Source organism: Coregonus clupeaformis, chromosome 19, assembly GCF_020615455.1.
Source record: "Coregonus clupeaformis isolate EN_2021a chromosome 19, ASM2061545v1, whole genome shotgun sequence".
In the NCBI taxonomy this organism is placed as follows: domain Eukaryota; kingdom Metazoa; phylum Chordata; class Actinopteri; order Salmoniformes; family Salmonidae; genus Coregonus; species Coregonus clupeaformis.
In genome coordinates, this window is record NC_059210.1 from 30732868 (window position 1) to 30749636 (window position 16769).

At 44.7% G+C, this 16769-nt stretch overlaps 1 protein-coding gene across 2 annotated transcripts in view; it reads left to right on the forward strand.

Annotated features, from left to right (window-relative positions):
• Positions 1–620: 620 nt before the first annotated feature.
• LOC121532121 (EGF-like repeat and discoidin I-like domain-containing protein 3) overlaps positions 621–16769 on the forward strand; it is a 48090-nt gene continuing 31941 nt past the window's right edge. For both annotated transcript variants that reach the window (XM_041837836.2, XM_041837837.2), the window contains exon 1: positions 621–810. In XM_041837836.2, coding sequence (XP_041693770.1) covers positions 729–810 — 82 coding nt within the window. In that variant the 5' untranslated portion in view covers positions 621–728. The remainder of the gene's footprint in view (positions 811–16769) is intronic.

Consider the following 16769-nt stretch of genomic DNA (forward strand, 5'->3'; position numbering starts at 1 on the left):
ATCTGAGTGTTGGAGTGTGCCCCTGGCTAGCCTCAAATGAAAAAAGCAAGAAAATTGTGCCCTCTGGCTTGCTTAATATAATGAATTTGAAATTATTTATACTTTTACTTTGACTTTTGATACTTAAGTATATTTTAGCAATTACATTTATTTTGATACTTAAATATATTTAAAACCAAATACTTTAAAACTTTTACTCAAGTTGTATTTTACTGGGTGACTTTCACTTTTACTTGAGTCATTTCTATTAAGGTACCTTTACTTTTACTCAAGTATGACAATTGGGTACTTTTTCCACCACTGTCTGTTCTGTTCCATGCTATTCCCATTCCATGCTGTTCTATGCTATTATAATGCGTGAAGTTAAATATCATTCCACCAAATCACTGGCTGGTAAAAAAAAATAAAAATGGCAGTTGATCACACCTTACAACAGACTTCCAAACTGAACAGTTTTTATAGGATACATAATTATGCATCAATAACTCATTACTACTCTGACAGTTACAGCGCACACCGTGCTATATTTACTTTAAACCGTTTTTCAAATCACACCCCCAGGGAGGGCATACAATTATAAAACAGAATGTAATTGGATGGAAGCAGAGATACACGCGCTCTCACTCTGACACCTCCTATATTTCAATCGCAACAACCAACGCAGCAACACCACACCGAGCAGCTGTGTTTTTGTCCTAGAGTTCAAAGAGAGAGTGAAAGAGGCCACAATGAAGACCCAAATTCGTTTCGGGTTCTCCATACCATTCTTTGCAGTTTGTTTTCTGGTTGGTGCCATTTCCACAGTGAATGGTAAGTTGTTTTTGTTTTGTTTACAGTTAACCTAGTAAGCCTTTATATAATGCGCTGAGCAAGCCGTGTCGTTTGGAGGTGGATATTGGGCGGTGGTGTCATGCGAGTTTAATATATATAATGTATATATTGGAAAGTGGTGTCCTTTTTTTTATGCAATTGAAATATTTTTTTACAGTGTGTGGGTATGAGCTGGACATTCCAAGGCTGGCATAAGTGCCACTACCAATTCAGTTTCGCAAAGTAACAGCGCATTCCTGTTTTGGGAATTTGGAGAGGTCCTTGAGTGAGGCATGGGAATAAATTGCTGCATGGAATCATTATATATATATATATATATATATATATATATATATATATATATATATATATATATATATATATATATATATATATATATATATATATATTTATTTGTTGTTTGTTTAGTACTTAACCTAACAATATGCAATGGACAGTTTTGAACACAGTTGTTGTTATCTAGTGCTTGGTTAAGCGTGATTGACGTGGTTAATCTAATTCTAATCACTCCCTCTGTAGCAACGGTGCTTAAAAAAGCATTTCCATATCAACCAACTAGGCTAATTGTCATTCTATAGGTATAAAGATAACATAAGCATTTATTTGTCACAGAGTGCCTCACAAACCAGGCAGAACATTTTTATATAGCTATTTAGAATAGGATTAGGCATAAGTAGGTATAAAAACCTCCTCATGAAAGAACTAACACCTAAGGGTATTCTGTTCAAAGTGCTCCTCACAGTAGTGCCCATTATGCTTGCCCAAGTCCCATCTTCATGCCGTTGGCACTCTGCTTTCTTTGCACCCAGGACATGTGTGGATGAATAGAAAGGACATATGTGTGGCGGCCTGGGAAAACCACTCACATTGTGGCATTTGTTTCTTCTTCAAACTACACACTGTCCCCAATCCAGATCTGTATAAATCACTGAGCTATCTTTACCAGAACCCAAGTTATGAGCTTTTAAAGTGTGCTTCAGTCAAAAAGTAAAAAGTGAGAACCACATTCAAATATTCTATTCTGTTTCATTCTAACTCCATTGAGAGGCATGAGAGAAACACCAACACTCAAGCTTGAAATTTCAAGAGATTGTCACTATTTATTATTTTAAAACCTGCAACTGCTGGTGTTGTTTGTATTAAATAATCATTACTATAACTAATTATTACACTGAACAATAATATATACATATATTTGAATTGGAGACAAAATTATTTACATTTCAGTGCGATTTATGAACGGTAAACAACAAATCCTTAAAAATAAACACTAATAGACAACACTGGATGGCATGCAAGATGGCAGAAATAAGGCCCAAAATAATGACAATAATTGAAATTCAGCTTGCAGGAACAGGTACAGGAACGAGTTGCCGACATCTCCGTGGTCAGGTGGAACAATCTCATCTGCTAAAATACACCTTAGCCAAATACATTTAAACTCAGTTTTTCACAATTCCTGACATTTCATCCTAGTTAAAATTCCCTGTCTTAGGTCAGTTAGGATCACCACTTTATTTTAAGAATATGAAATGTCAGAATAATGGTAGAGGGAATGATTTATTTCATCACATTCTCAGTGGGTCAGAAGTTTACATACACTCAATTAGTATTTGGTAGCATTGCCTTTAAATTGTTTAACTTGGGTCAAACGTTTCGGGTAGCCTTCCACAAGTTTCCAAAATAAGTTGGGTGAATTTTGGCCCATTCCTTCTGACAGAGCTGGTGTAACTGAGTCAGGTTTTTAGGCCTCCTTGCTCGCACACACTTTTTCAGTTCTCCCCACACATTTTCTATAGGATTGAGGTCAGGTCTTTGTGATGGCCACTCCAATACCTTGACTTTGTTGTCCTTAAACCATTCTGACACAACTTTGGAAGTATGCTTGGGGTCATTTTCCATTTGGAAGACCCATTTGCGACCAAGCTTTAACTTCCTGACTGATGTCTTGAGATGTTGCTTCAATATATCCACATAATTTTCCTTCCTCATGATGCCATCTATTTTGTGAAGTGCACCAGTCCCTCCTGCAGCAAAGCACCCCCACAGCATGATGCTGCCACCCCGGTGCTTCACGGTTGGGATGGTGATCTTCGGCTTGCAAGGACCCCCTTTTTCCTCACACCATAACAATGGTCATTATGGCCAAACAGTTCTATTTTTGTTTCATCAGACCAGAGGATATTTCTCCAAAAAGTACGATCTTTGTCCCGATGTGCAGTTGCAAACTGTAGTCTGGCATTTTTATGGCGGTTTTGGGGCAGTGGATGAACCAGACTTACTATTTTTTTTCTGAGGTCTTGGCTGATTTCTTTTGATTTTCCCATGATGTCAAGCAAAGAGGCACTGAGTTTGAAGGTAGGCCTTGAAATACATCCACAGGTACACCTCCAATTGACTCAAATTATGTCAATTAGCCTATCAGAAGCTTCTAAAGCCATGACATCATTTTCTGGAATTTTCCAAGCTGTTTAAAGGCACAGTCAACTTAGTGTATGTAAACGTCTGACCCACTGGAATTGTGATACAGTGAATTATAAGTGAAATAATCTGTCTGTAAACAATTGTTGGAAAAATTACTTGTGTCATGCACAAAGTAGATATCCTAACCGACTTGCCAAAACTATAGTTTGTTAACAAGAAATTTGTGGAGTGGTTGAATAACGAGTTTTAATGACTCCAACCTAAGTGTATGTAAACTTCCGACTTCAACTGTACTCATTCAAGGGTTTTTCTTTATTTTTACTATTTTCTACAGAAGAATAATAGTGAAGACATCAAAATTATGAAAGAACACATAAATCAAATTTTATTTGTCACATACAGTGGGGAAAAAAAGTATTTAGTCAGCCACCAATTGTGCAAGTTCTTCCACTTAAAAAGATGAGAGAGGCCTGTAATTTTCATCATAGGTACACGTCAACTATGACAGACAAATTGAGAAAAAGAAATCCAGAAAATCACATTGTAGGATTTTTAATGAATTTATTTGCAAATTATGGTGGAAAATAAGTATTTGGTCACCTACAAACAAGCAAGATTTCTGGCTCTCACAGACCTGTAACTTCTTCTTTAAGAGGCTCCTCTGTCCTCCACTCGTTACCTGTATTAATGGCACCTGTTTGAACTTGTTATCAGTATAAAAGACACCTGTCCACAACCTCAAACAGTCACACTCCAAACTCCACTATGGCCAAGACCAAAGAGCTGTCAAAGGACACCAGAAACAAAATTGTAGACCTGCACCAGGCTGGGAAGACTGAATCTGCAATAGGTAAGCAGCTTGGTATGAAGAAATCAACTGTGGGAGCAATTATTAGGAAATGGAAGACATACAAGACCACTGATAATCTCCCTCGATCTGGGGCTCCACGCAAGATCTCACCCCGTGGGGGTCAAAATGATCACAAGAACGGTGAGCAAAATCCCAGAACCACACGGGGGGACCTAGTGAATGACCTGCAGAGAGTTGGGACCAAAGTAACAAAGCCTACCATCAGTAACACACTACGCCGCCAGGGACTCAAATCCTGCAGTGCCAGACGTGTCCCCCTGCTTAAGCCAGTACATGTCCAGGCCCATCTGAAGTTTGCTAGAGTGCATTTGGATGCTCCAGAAGAGGATTGGGAGAATGTCATATGGTCAGATGAAACCAAAATAGAACTTTTTGGTAAAAACTCAACTCGTCGTGTTTGGAGGACAAAGAATGCTGAGTTGCATCCAAAGAACACCATACCTACTGTGAAGCATGGGGGTGGAAACATCATGCTTTGGGGCTGTTTTTCTGCAAAGGGACCAGGACGACTGATCCGTGTAAAGGAAAGAATGAATGGGGCCATGTATCGTGATATTTTGAGTGAAAACCTCCTTCCATCAGCAAGGGCATTGAAGATGAAACGTGGCTGGGTCTTTCAGCATGACAATGATCCCAAACACACCGCCCGGGCAACGAAGGAGTGGCTTCGTAAAAAGCATTTCAAGGTCCTGGAGTGGCCTAGCCAGTCTCCAGATCTCAACCCCATAGAAAATCTTTGGAGGGAGTTGAAAGTCTGTGTTGCCCAGCGACAGCCCCAAAACATCACTGCTCTAGAGGAGATCTGCATGGAGGAATGGGCCAAAATACCAGCAACAGTGTGTGAAAACCTTGTGAAGACTTACAGAAAACGTTTGACCTGTGTCATTGCCAACAAAGGGTATATAACAAAGTATTGAGAAACTTTTGTTATTGACAAAATACTTATTTTCCACCATAATTTGCAAATAAATTCATTAAAAATCCTACAATGTGATTTTCTGGAATTTTTTTCTCATTTTGTCTGTCATAGTTGACGTGTACCTATGATGAAAATTACAGGCCTCTCTCAACTTTTTAAGTGGGAGAACTTGCACAATTGGTGGCTGACTAAATACTTTTTTTCCCCACTGTATGTGTTTAGCAGATGTTATTGCGGGTGTAGCGAAATGCTTGTGCTTCTAGCTCCGACAGTGCAGTAATATCTAACAAGTAATATCAATTTCACAACATATACCCAATACACACAAATCTAAGTAAGGAATGGAATTAAGAATATATACATATATGGACGCGCAATGACAGAGTGGCATGGACTAAGATACAGTAGAATATTATAGAATACAGTATATACATATGAGATGAGTAATGCAAGATATGTAAACATTATTAAAGTGACTAGTGTTCCATTTCTTAAAGTGGCCAGTGATTTCTATAGGCAGCAGCAGCCTCTAAGGTGCTAGTGATGGCTATTTAACAGTCTGATGGCCTTGCGATAGAAGCTGTTTTTTAGTCTCTCGGTCCCAGCTTTGATGCACCTGTACTGACCTCGCCTTCTGGATGATAGCGGGGTGAACAGGCAGTGGCTCGGGTGGTTGATGTCCTTGATGATCTTTTTGGCCTTCCTGTGACATCGGGTGATGCAGGTGTCCTGGAGGGCGGGTAGTTTGCCCCCGGTAATGCGTTGGGCAGTCCGCACCACCCTCTGGAGAGCCCTGCGGTTGCGGGCGGTGCAGTTGCCATACCAGGCCGTGATACAGCCCGACAGCATGCTCTCAATTGTGCATCTGTAAAAGTTTGTGAGGGTTTTAGGTGCCAAGCCAAATTTCTTCAGCCTCCTGAGGTTGAAGAGGCTCTGTTGCGCCTTCTTCACCAAACTGTCTGCGTGGGTGGACAATTTCAGTTTGTCAGTGATGTGTACGCCAAGGAACTTGAAGCTTTCCACCTTCTCCACTGCGGTCCCGTCGATGTGGATAGAGGGGTGCACCCTCTGTTGTTTCCTTAAGTCCACGATCATCTCCTTCGTTTTGTTGACGTTGAGTGAGAGGTTATTTTCCTGGCACCACACTCCCAGAGCCCTCACCTCCTCCCTGTAGGCTTTCTCGTCATTGTTGGTAATCAGGCCTACTACTGTTGTGTCGTCTGCAAACTTGATGATTGAGTTGGAGGCGTGCTTGGCCACGCAGTCATGGGTGAACAGGGAGTACAGGAGGGGGCTGAGCACGCACCCTTGTGGGGCCCCAGTGTTGAGGATCAGCGAAGTGGAGGTGTTGTTTCCTACCTTCACCACCTGGGAGCGGCCCATCAGGAAGTCCAGGGCCCAGTTGCACAGGGCGGGGTTCAGACCCAGGGCCTCAAGCTTAATGGTAAGCTTGGAGGGTACTATGGTGTTGAATGCTGAGCTATAGTCAATGAACAGCATTCTTACATAGGTATTCCTCTTGTCCAGATGTGATAGGGCAGTGTGCAGTGTGATGGCGATTGCATCGTCTGTGGATCTATTGGGGCGGTAAGCAAATTGAAGTGGGTCTAGGGTGACAGGTAAGGAGAGGTGATCCTTTACTAGTCTCTCAAAGCACTTCATGTCTGGGCCGGCAGCCTTGCGAGGGTTAACGTGCTTAAATGTCTTGCTCACGTCAGCCACGGAGAAGGGGAGCCCACAGTCCTTGATAGTGGGCCACGTTGGTGGCACTGTGTTATCCTCAAAGCGGGCAAAGAAGGTGTTTAGCTCATCTGGAAGCAAGACGTTGGTGTTGGCGACGTGGCTGGTTTTCCTTTTGTAGTCTGTGATTGTCTGTAGACCCTGCCACATACGTCTCATGTCTGAGCTGTTGAATTGTGACTCCACTTTGTCTCTATACTGATGCCATGGTTAAATGCGGTGGTTCGCGCTTTCAGTTTTGCGCGAATGCTGCCATCTATCCACGGTTTCTGGTTAGGATAGGTTTCAATAGTCACAGTGGGCACAACATCTCGTATACACTTCCTGATAAACTCAGTCACCGTTTCAGTGTATTCGTCTAAATTATTTTCGCAAGCTACTCAGAACATATCCCAGTCCACGTGATCAAAACTATTTTGAAGCGTGGATTCCGATTGGTCAGACCAGCGTTGAATAGTTCTTAGCACGGGTACTTCCTGTTTGAGTTTCTGCCTATAGGAAGGGAGGAGCAAAATGGAGTCGTGGTCAGATTTGCCGAAAGGAGGGTCGGGGAGGGCCTTGTAAGCATCCCGGAATTTCGAATGGCAATGGTAGAGAATTCTAGCAGCCCGAGTACAACAGTCGATATGTTGATAGAACTTCGGCAGCCTAGTCCTCAAATTTGCTTTGTTAAAATCACCCAGCTACAGTAAATGCAGCCTCAGGATATGTGGTTTCCAGTTTGCATAAAGTCCAGTGAAGTTCTTTGAGGGCTGTCGTGGAATCGGCTTTAGGGGGGATATACACGGCCGTGACTATAACTGAAGAAAATTATCTTGGGAGATAATATGGTCGACATTTGATTGTGAGGTATTCTAGATCGGGTGAACAAAAGGACTTAAGTTCCTGTATGTTACTACAATTACACCATGAGTCGTTAATCATGAAACACACACCTCTGCCCTTCTGCTTCCCGGAGAGATATTTATTTATGTTTGCGCGATGAACTGAGAACCCATCTGGCTGGGCCGATTTCGGCAGAATATCCTGAGAGAGCATGTTACAGGCCCTGATGTCTCTCTGGAAAGAAATCCTTGCCCTGAGCTCCTCGACTTTGTTATCCAAAGACTGAACATTAGCGAGTAATATACTTGGTAGCGGTGGGTGGTGTGCGCGCCTCCTAAGTCGAACCAGCAGGCTGCTCCGAGTGCCTCTCCTCTGCCGGCAATGTTTTGGGTCGGCCGCTGGAATCAGTTCAATTGCCTTGGGGAGAGCAAACAAAGGATCTGCTTCGGGAAAGTCGTATTCCTGGTCCTAAATATGCTAATGACCGCAAACGAAATAAACTAATTGTAAAGACAGGCAATCCAGCTCATAAAGTTATACGAGTGTAGGTAGTAGCTACTTGGTGAGTTTGGACATTAACAAGCGAATATGAACTAGAGACATTGTGGAAATGAGCACATCTTTTACGAATGTTTGTCTGAAGGAAGAACAGCACTGGCTCTGGAGCAACATGTGTACACGATGTGTCTGTGTGGAGTCTGGAGTTGCTAGGGCAATGGGCCTTCCTGCTCTGCTCAGAGGGCAGGCAGGTAGCCTAGCGGTTAAGCTAATGAAGTTGTGTACTTAACTAGCTAGCTTACCTTGCTTGCTCATAGTTGAAGATGATCTTTCCATCTATTCATGATGACGGGACTGGATTGAATTCCTCAATTTGTTGACAATCGTTGGGACCACTCGTAATATAATCATTGATTTGCTTGCTGGTAATTCAGAGTGTACTGACATCATTACTCATAGTAATCACAACTACTTAGTAATGACAACTAATAGCAACATCGCTATTTATGAGTCAGCTGTTAGCTTCAAAGATGATTGATGACTGAGAAAGCGGGAAGACTTGGTGCGCTAGGCTACTATAGGATGACAGGAGCCCAATCCCAATTCGCACCCCTTCTCGCCTGTGCACTCGTTCACACCCCCTCAAAGATTTAAAAGCAATGGATTGGTGTAACTGTATTGGTAGACATTTCATCTACACCTATCCAATGATTTGACATCTTTGAGGGGAGTGAAGACGAGTGGCAGCGCGTAGCAAGAAATGGGATGCGGCTCAAAAAGGACGGAAGATGACTAAAGCTGCCTCTCGCTTTCAACAAGTTTACGATAGAATATCGATTGATTACTACCTAAAATCGAAGTAAATCTGAACTGCATAAATTACTGGAATACTGTTATTTTGGGCAGCTAATAACCACCAATCAAGGCAAGCAAATTACATCGGTGATAAAAGTGTGAATATCGTTACGAATGGACAAAACTTAGCTCCATTCCTTTAGACAAAATGAAAATCGGATCACTTGTGTTCATAACTACATCGTTGATTGTAAATGACAGCTTTATAGTACTGTATTACTAGCTAGCTAGCTAATTATTTTGTGTCTAAACCAGCCTGATTTCATTGGTCCGTAGCATGCTATCTTGAGTGGGCCAAGTTGGCTGCGACACTCACAAGGGGAAGATTGAGCGAGCATTTTTCACATTAGGCATGCTAGCTAACATGTCAAAAAACCTTGGAAATGCCTTTCAGCAATCATAAAATATTTGTACATGTGACACTCTGGCTCCATGGACTTTGATTATTGAGCCAGGGTTGTTCATTTTCTTTTGGGTGTATTTCTATGTTGGTTTCTAGGTGTTCATTTCTATGTTGTGGTGGTTCTTGATTATTCATGTGACTCCCAATCGGAGGTAACGAGTGACAGCTGTCGGCTCGTTATCTCTGATTGGGAGCCATATTTAAACTGTTGTGGTTTCACTGTGTGTTTGTGGGTTTTTGTTCCGTTTTCGGTCTGTTGTACCGTGGACTTCATTTGAGTCGTCTTTTGTTTTGTATTTGGTTACTTTGATTAATAAAGTCATGTTTCTTGGACACGTTGCGCCTTGGTCATACTTGGACGACATAGACGACCATGACAGAAAAACCCACCACAAAAAGACCAAGCAGCGTGTCAAGCGGCAACAGGACCTACCTACACAGGATTTATGGACTCCCATAAAGGATTCATGGACATGGGAGGAGATTCTGGATGGTAAGGGGCCTTGGGATCAACCGGGAGAATATCGCCGTCCTCGTGAAGAGCGGGAGGCAGCTAAAGCCGAGAGGCGGCGATATGAGGAGGCAGCACGGAGGCAAGGCTGGAAGCCCGAGAGTACTACCCAAGAATTTCTTGGGGAGGAAGCGCCAGGTATGGAGAGAACGCTGGTGGATGTCCTCCTCGGCTGGGGACATATTACGCAGGAGGAGGCCGTCCGGTACCGGAGGGCGATGAAGGGGGAGAACCTGGCAGGAGAGGAGCAACGGCATCAGCAGGGCCATCGTCGGAAGGACGAGAGGCAACCCCAAAAAAAATTTGGGGGGGGGCACATGGCTTGGGCGCCTGGGCAGCAGGAGGCTGCCACAGGGAGATGTGGAGAGAAGGCTATCGGATTACGGGAGCCATTGGCGAGTAGAGGGAGGGAAGTTGTTGTGGCACGGCGTGAGAGACTGAAGTGTGTTACCAGTCCGGTCCGGCCCGTTCCTGATCCCCAGTTAAGGCCAGTGGTGTGTGTTCCCGGTACGGACCGGCCTGTTCCTACTCCACGCACGAATCCTACGGGGTGCGTCACCAGCCCAGCCCGGCCTGTTCCTGCTCCACGCACGAATCCTACGGGGTGCGTCACCAGTCCAGCCCGGCCTGTTCCTGCTCCACGCACGAATCCTACGGGGTGCGTCACCAGTCCAGCCCGGCCTGTTCCTGCTCCACGCACGAAGCCTACGGGGTGCGTCGCCAGCCGGCCAGAGTCTGCCGTCTGCCCAATGGCGCCTGAACTGGCCGTCTGCCCAACGGCGCCTGAACTGCCCGTCTGCCCAACGGCGCTTGAACTGCCCGTCTGCCCTATGGCGTCTGAACTGCCCGTCTGCCAAGCGCTGCATAAGCCACCCGTCTGTACTGAGCCTGCAAAGCCGCCCGTCTGCCATGAGCCTTCAGAGCCGTCCGCCAGACCAGGAGCCGCTAGAGCCTTCCGCCAGACAGGAGCCGCTAGAGCCTTCCGCCAGACAGAATCATACACCAGCTATGGAATCAGCAGGAGCCGACGCAGCCCATACTAGACTGGAAGCCCAGGTTCGGGGCCAGCAAGAGCAGCTCCTGCAGATGGGAGCCGCCCTGCTGGAGGTGATGACCGCAATCCGAGGCTGGGGTCCGCCTCCACCGCCAGCCGCCCAGCCAGCACCATCAGCCAGCCATGAGCAGCCAGATCCGTCAACCAGCCATGAGCAGCCAGATCCGTCAGCCAGCCATGAGCAGCCAGATCCGTCAGCCAGCCATGAGCAGCCAGATCCGTCAGCCAGCCACGAGCAGCCAGATCCGTCAGCCAGCCATGAGCAGCCAGATCCGTCAGCCAGCCATGAGCAGCCAGATCCGTCAGCCAGCCATGAGCAGCCAGACCCGTCAGCCAGCCATGAGCAGCCAGATCCGTCAGCCAGCCATGAGCAGCCAGATCCGTCAGCCAGCCATGAGCAGCCAGACCCGTCAGCCAGCCATGAGCAGCCAGATCCGTCAGCCAGCCATGAGCAGCCAGATCCGTCAGCCAGCCATGAGCAGCCAGATCCGTCAGCCAGCCATGAGCAGCCAGATCCGTCAGCCAGCCATGAGCAGCCAGATCCGTCAGCCAGCCATGAGCCGTCCAGCCAGGATCCGCCAGAGCCGTCCAGCCAGGATCCGCCAGAGCCGTCCAGCCAGGATCCGCCAGAGCCGTCCTGCCAGGATCCGCCAGAGCCGTCTAGCCAGGATCCGCCAGAGCCGTCTAGCCAGGATCCGCCAGAGCCGTCCAGCCAGGATCCGCCAGAGCCGTCCAGCCAGGATCCGCCAGAGCCGTCCAGCCAGGATCCGCCAGAGCCGTCCAGCAAGGATCCGCCAGAGCCGTCCAGCCAGGATCCGCCAGAGCCGTCCAGCCCGGATCCGCCAGCCAGCCAGGATCAGCCAGAGCCAACCAGCCAGGATCCGCCATTCAGTCCGGAGCTGCCCCTTAGTCCGGTGCTGCCCCTTAGTCCGGTGCTGCCCCTTAGCCCGGTGCTGCCCCTTAGTCCGGTGCTGCCCCTTAGCCCGGTGCTGCCCCTTAGCCCGGTGCTGCCCCTTAGTCCGGTGCTGCCCCTGAGTCCGGTGATGCCTCTTAGTCCAGTGCTGCCCCTTAATCCTGTGGGGGTTTAGTTGGGGGGTGGTCATTTGGAGGAGGCTACGTAAGCGGGTAGTGACTATGGTGGGGTGGGGACCACGACCAGTGCCAGAGCCGCCACCATGGACAGACGCCCACCCAGACCCTCCCCTAGACTGTATGCTGGTGCGCCCGGAGTTCGCACCTTTAGGGGGTACTGTGACACTCTGGCTCCATGGACTTTGATTATTGAGCCAGGGTTGTTCATTTTCTTTTGGGTGTATTTCTATGTTGGTTTCTAGGTGTTCATTTCTATGTTGTGGTGGTTCTTGATTATTCATGTGACTCCCAATCGGAGGTAACGAGTGACAGCTGTCGGCTCGTTATCTCTGATTGGGAGCCATATTTAAACTGTTGTGGTTTCACTGTGTGTTTGTGGGTTTTTGTTCCGTTTTCGGTCTGTTGTACCGTGGACTTCATTTGAGTCGTCTTTTGTTTTGTATTTGGTTACTTTGATTAATAAAGTCATGTTTCTTGGACACGTTGCGCCTTGGTCATACTTGGACGACATAGACGACCATGACAGTACATAACATTACGGCATTCACTTGTTCCCTGCATATTCCCTGCATTTTCGGACTAAAACACATTTGACAAGCATTTGAAATGTCAACAACAACAAAAAAAGCATATTGGATATGGGCAATTCCATGATAACAGAATGATTCTGAGACAGAGTTTGCACTTTAAAATGTACTGAATGTCAAACAAAAACCAATGATTGCTAAGTTAAACAAACCATACTAGTGTTGTCACGATACTAGAATTTGGACTTCGATACCAGGTTTAGTATCATGATACTCGATACCATCACAATACCAAAACGATACCACTGCAAAAAAATAAGCCGTATAAGCCAATGTCACAGAATGGCACTTGAACCAGACAGATCTTTTGAGTTTAATATCATTACATTTGAAATGTTATGTACATTTTTCAGAGAAAGACGTGTATGCATGAATTAATCAATTATGAATTGATGTTAGCTTCAGCTGTAAGCTAGCAAGGAAAGTTAGCCTACAAAGCTGAAAGCAACCGGTATCTTCAATCTTGCATTGTAAAGTCATCTGTAGCTCAGCTGGTAGAGCACGGCACTTGTAACGCCAAGGTAGTGGGTTCGATCCCCGGGACCACCCATACACAAAAAAATGTATGCACGCATGACTGTAAGTCGCTTTGGATAAAAGCGTCTGCTAAATGGCATATTATTATTATTTATTATTTAAAGTGTTCTAGCCTGTAATACAAGTTGTTTTGCAAACAGTATTTAACAGCTGCAACATTTCTACATGCCGTGTTGTATTATTCAAGTGTGCTTAGTGCAACATGTGTGGGGAGATAACATGATGCAGCCCAGACTCCCAGTGAGTGCAGTGGTTACTCAGGACAGGCTAGAGCTAGCAATGAGTAAGTGGAGCAGGCACTGTGCTCTCGTGCTATAAGGGGACACATCGACTGCGCTGCTAGACAGACTTGATCCTCTTTCTATCAATAGACAACGTGATACACATTTGACAGAAGTAGTATAGGGAAAAAGTACCAAAGTTTCGGTATACCATCCAACACTAAACCATCCAACTCTATGCACAAGGACTACTTTTCACAATTTCCACAGAAAATTTAACAAAAACACCTTTACTTGAAGAACAGTGAAGATGCAAAGTTTTGTAACAATGACAGTTTGTGAAAAATCTCAGCATCATTCTGTTACGGAATTGCCCATATGCTTTTCTCAGATCTAATTTACGCTCAATTTTAATGCTGCACATGTTTATTTGACTGTGTAATTTAGCTATATTCATTTTAAAGGAGAAATTCCCTGCCCTAAAATGCAGTCAAACTCATGATTTTCTTCCCAGGGGCATAAAGCTAGCAGCGGTAAATACACATATCTCAAAGTCAAAGTACTGATATTGGGCCCATTTCATTGACTCTTAATTAGACTTTTCAGATTGCACAAGTTTATGAACATGTCATTTAATAAACCTGTAATCAATACAATCATTACATTAATTGCATCTGGGGTGAAAATCTAAATCTCGTTCTACTCTAAAACGAGTTCCAATACATGAAAAATGCTTGTTCAGTAAGCGCCACTTTTATTTTGAAACAGATCAGGGGTGAAAAAAACAGACTGCTGCTACCTGATTGATTGAACGCGGTGCACAACATCCAGGTGTAGCATTATCCACTCGAGCATAGTGGTGGATTTTTTTATTTATTAAGGCAGTATGTATATTTTCCCAATTTTTTTCAGGAGGAAACCGCCACCTTTGCAGCCAGAATGGAGGATGTTTTATATACGAGCCGGTCCACAGGGGACACGAGTGTATTGCCGGCTGTACACATTAAAGTCGGACTTAAGATGACAAACAACGTAAAAGGAATAATACTGCGATCTTGCGGCCAGTTGGGCTACGGTAAATAGGTGTGGTGGCTGCAGGGACAAAAATATGGAGTCACTTCTCTGGATGTGGCTGGCGAAGGCCATGAATGCCACAGACAGAATGCTGCACCAGTGAGAGAGCAAGGGAGGCAAGGAAGAGCCACTGTTTTGGTCTGCATCCAGCCCTAGCAGTGTCATACAAAATGTTTACAAGACTAGGGAAGAGCTGAAAATTCTGGGAACTAAGGCAGGTTTTCTGGGTTTTTGTTAGGGGTAGGTTTGATTGGGAAGGCTCAGAGTAAGATTCAATGCTGTAACTAATGCAGATGTACACGATCAGAGTTGTACTTGGCTGGCCTTGTTATACTGTACATCCACAATTGTTGCTAGAAAGGATCATATGAAAAGAAAATATCAGAGCCAGCACAGTATGGTTTGGGTCGGTTGTATGGTGTGAATCCCCAGCTAACAAACGTTGCCACAACATTAGAGGACGTTCCCTTGAGTCTCATTAGGTAATTACCTAACATTTTCATTGGAAGGACTGTTTCCAAGAGACCATTTCCTAAATATCAAACAGAATTGACCTAAAACGTGGTTTCCATGTTCTCGAATATTCAGCATTAATGTTCTAGACCTGTTTCATTGGAACGTTGCAAGAATAATCCAGTGTCCAGTTTCTGAGGGTTAGGAGAATATTGCATCAACATCATACCAAACATATACAGAAATTGCCATGTTCTCAGAATAAAGATATGAATGTTCTAGACACGTTTCATGGGAACGTTGCAAGAACATTCCGATGTCCAATGACGTTTAAAACAGGGCGTTCTGTCATAGTCCTGTGGAGGTTTTTGTCTAGTTCCCAGCTTGTTCCCGCGACGTCCCTAAAGACATTTTTCAAGTTTTGTTTGACAGTAAGGGAATGTTCTCCTAACTCTAACGCCAAAACATGCTAAATAGGTTCTCAGGAGGTTTTTGCTAACATGCATAGAATGTTCCCCTAACTAACGGAAAACTGGACACTCAAACATCAGGGTAACATTACAAAAACGTTCTCTCTCCCTAGAATTGTTAGCTGGGTCAGGCTTCAGAGTTGCTGGTCCATTGTGTTCAGTGTTGTGGTTAAGGGAAGTGCAAAGCCATGATTTGTGTCATGCTGAGGAATACTTTTTCTCACAACAAGACCACTCTGGGCAGCTGAGGGAGCCAGGGCTAAATATAGCTGGATGCAGGGCCAAATGCTCGACTCGTGTGTGTGCATGTGCACGTGTGTCCTATGAACCATTCAAAAAGCTGCAGCCTGCCATAGCCTTTGCCATCTGCAGTGCCAGTAGGGTCCTGCCTTTGGGGACCTGTCTCATGTTGTTCTGATGACTTCACGTTTAATGTCAACTCTTTCCGAGGGCCTCGTATTAATTTTTTATAGCGACTGGCTAATCAATCTTTCTTCGCAATATGGAACATTCAAATTTGGGCCTCGGTGTCGCTCGTCCCACTTTCCAATCTGTTGTGTTAAATATTTAAATTAAATGCCATCCTATGTTCTGATACATGCAGCCAAACTCCATTCAAACTTCGCAGCATCCTTTTGTGGCCAGCAAAGAGACTCACTTGATTAGAACCTTAGCACAGTTTCTGATCAGTGATTATACACCATCTAAAGTGTAACAAGGAGAAATGGTAGTCATTCAGACTTGGCGATAAGGCTATGCCAATAACACAAAGTTCATAGAAGGTACAGTACTATAGCCTACGTGAGTTAGCCTACCTCTGAGAATAGCTTTGCATGTGTATTTATAGAAGTTGTCGTTTATTTTGGATAACAGATGGCTCTGGTGTTCTGGAGAAGTGTCTGCAGATTACTTAAATCTCACCTGCAGCTGTAGCCTCCCAGGCTTACAGTAATACTCATGTTAGGCCTGGCAAGGCCTCTAAGAAGTCTGTCACACATACATAGGAAGGAATTGGACTCTGTCACACATCAGGGTTGTATTCATTAGGACACACTGTAGCAACAAAAATTAGTGTTTCTTTCCAGTATAGTCCCACTGTTTCAGAATGTTTTCTTCTTGTTTGGTGCCTAATGAATACGACCCTGAAGTGTGATTTTCCCCGGTTCCTATTTGTTGCCTATGGCAGCAGGTCATGTACTCACACACACACACATATGTACACATAAGATATACAACAGGAATAGTGTGTTCATAAATCAGTGCACTTTTGGCTTTGTAATCTCGTTTTCGAACAAACCAGACTATTTCCATAGTTGCCTTTTTAAAAAGTAACTAACTCCTTCAAGCCCTCTTATTGTGTCAGGGTATTATTTTTTTTATACCCCTGATTAGCTTCATGTCATG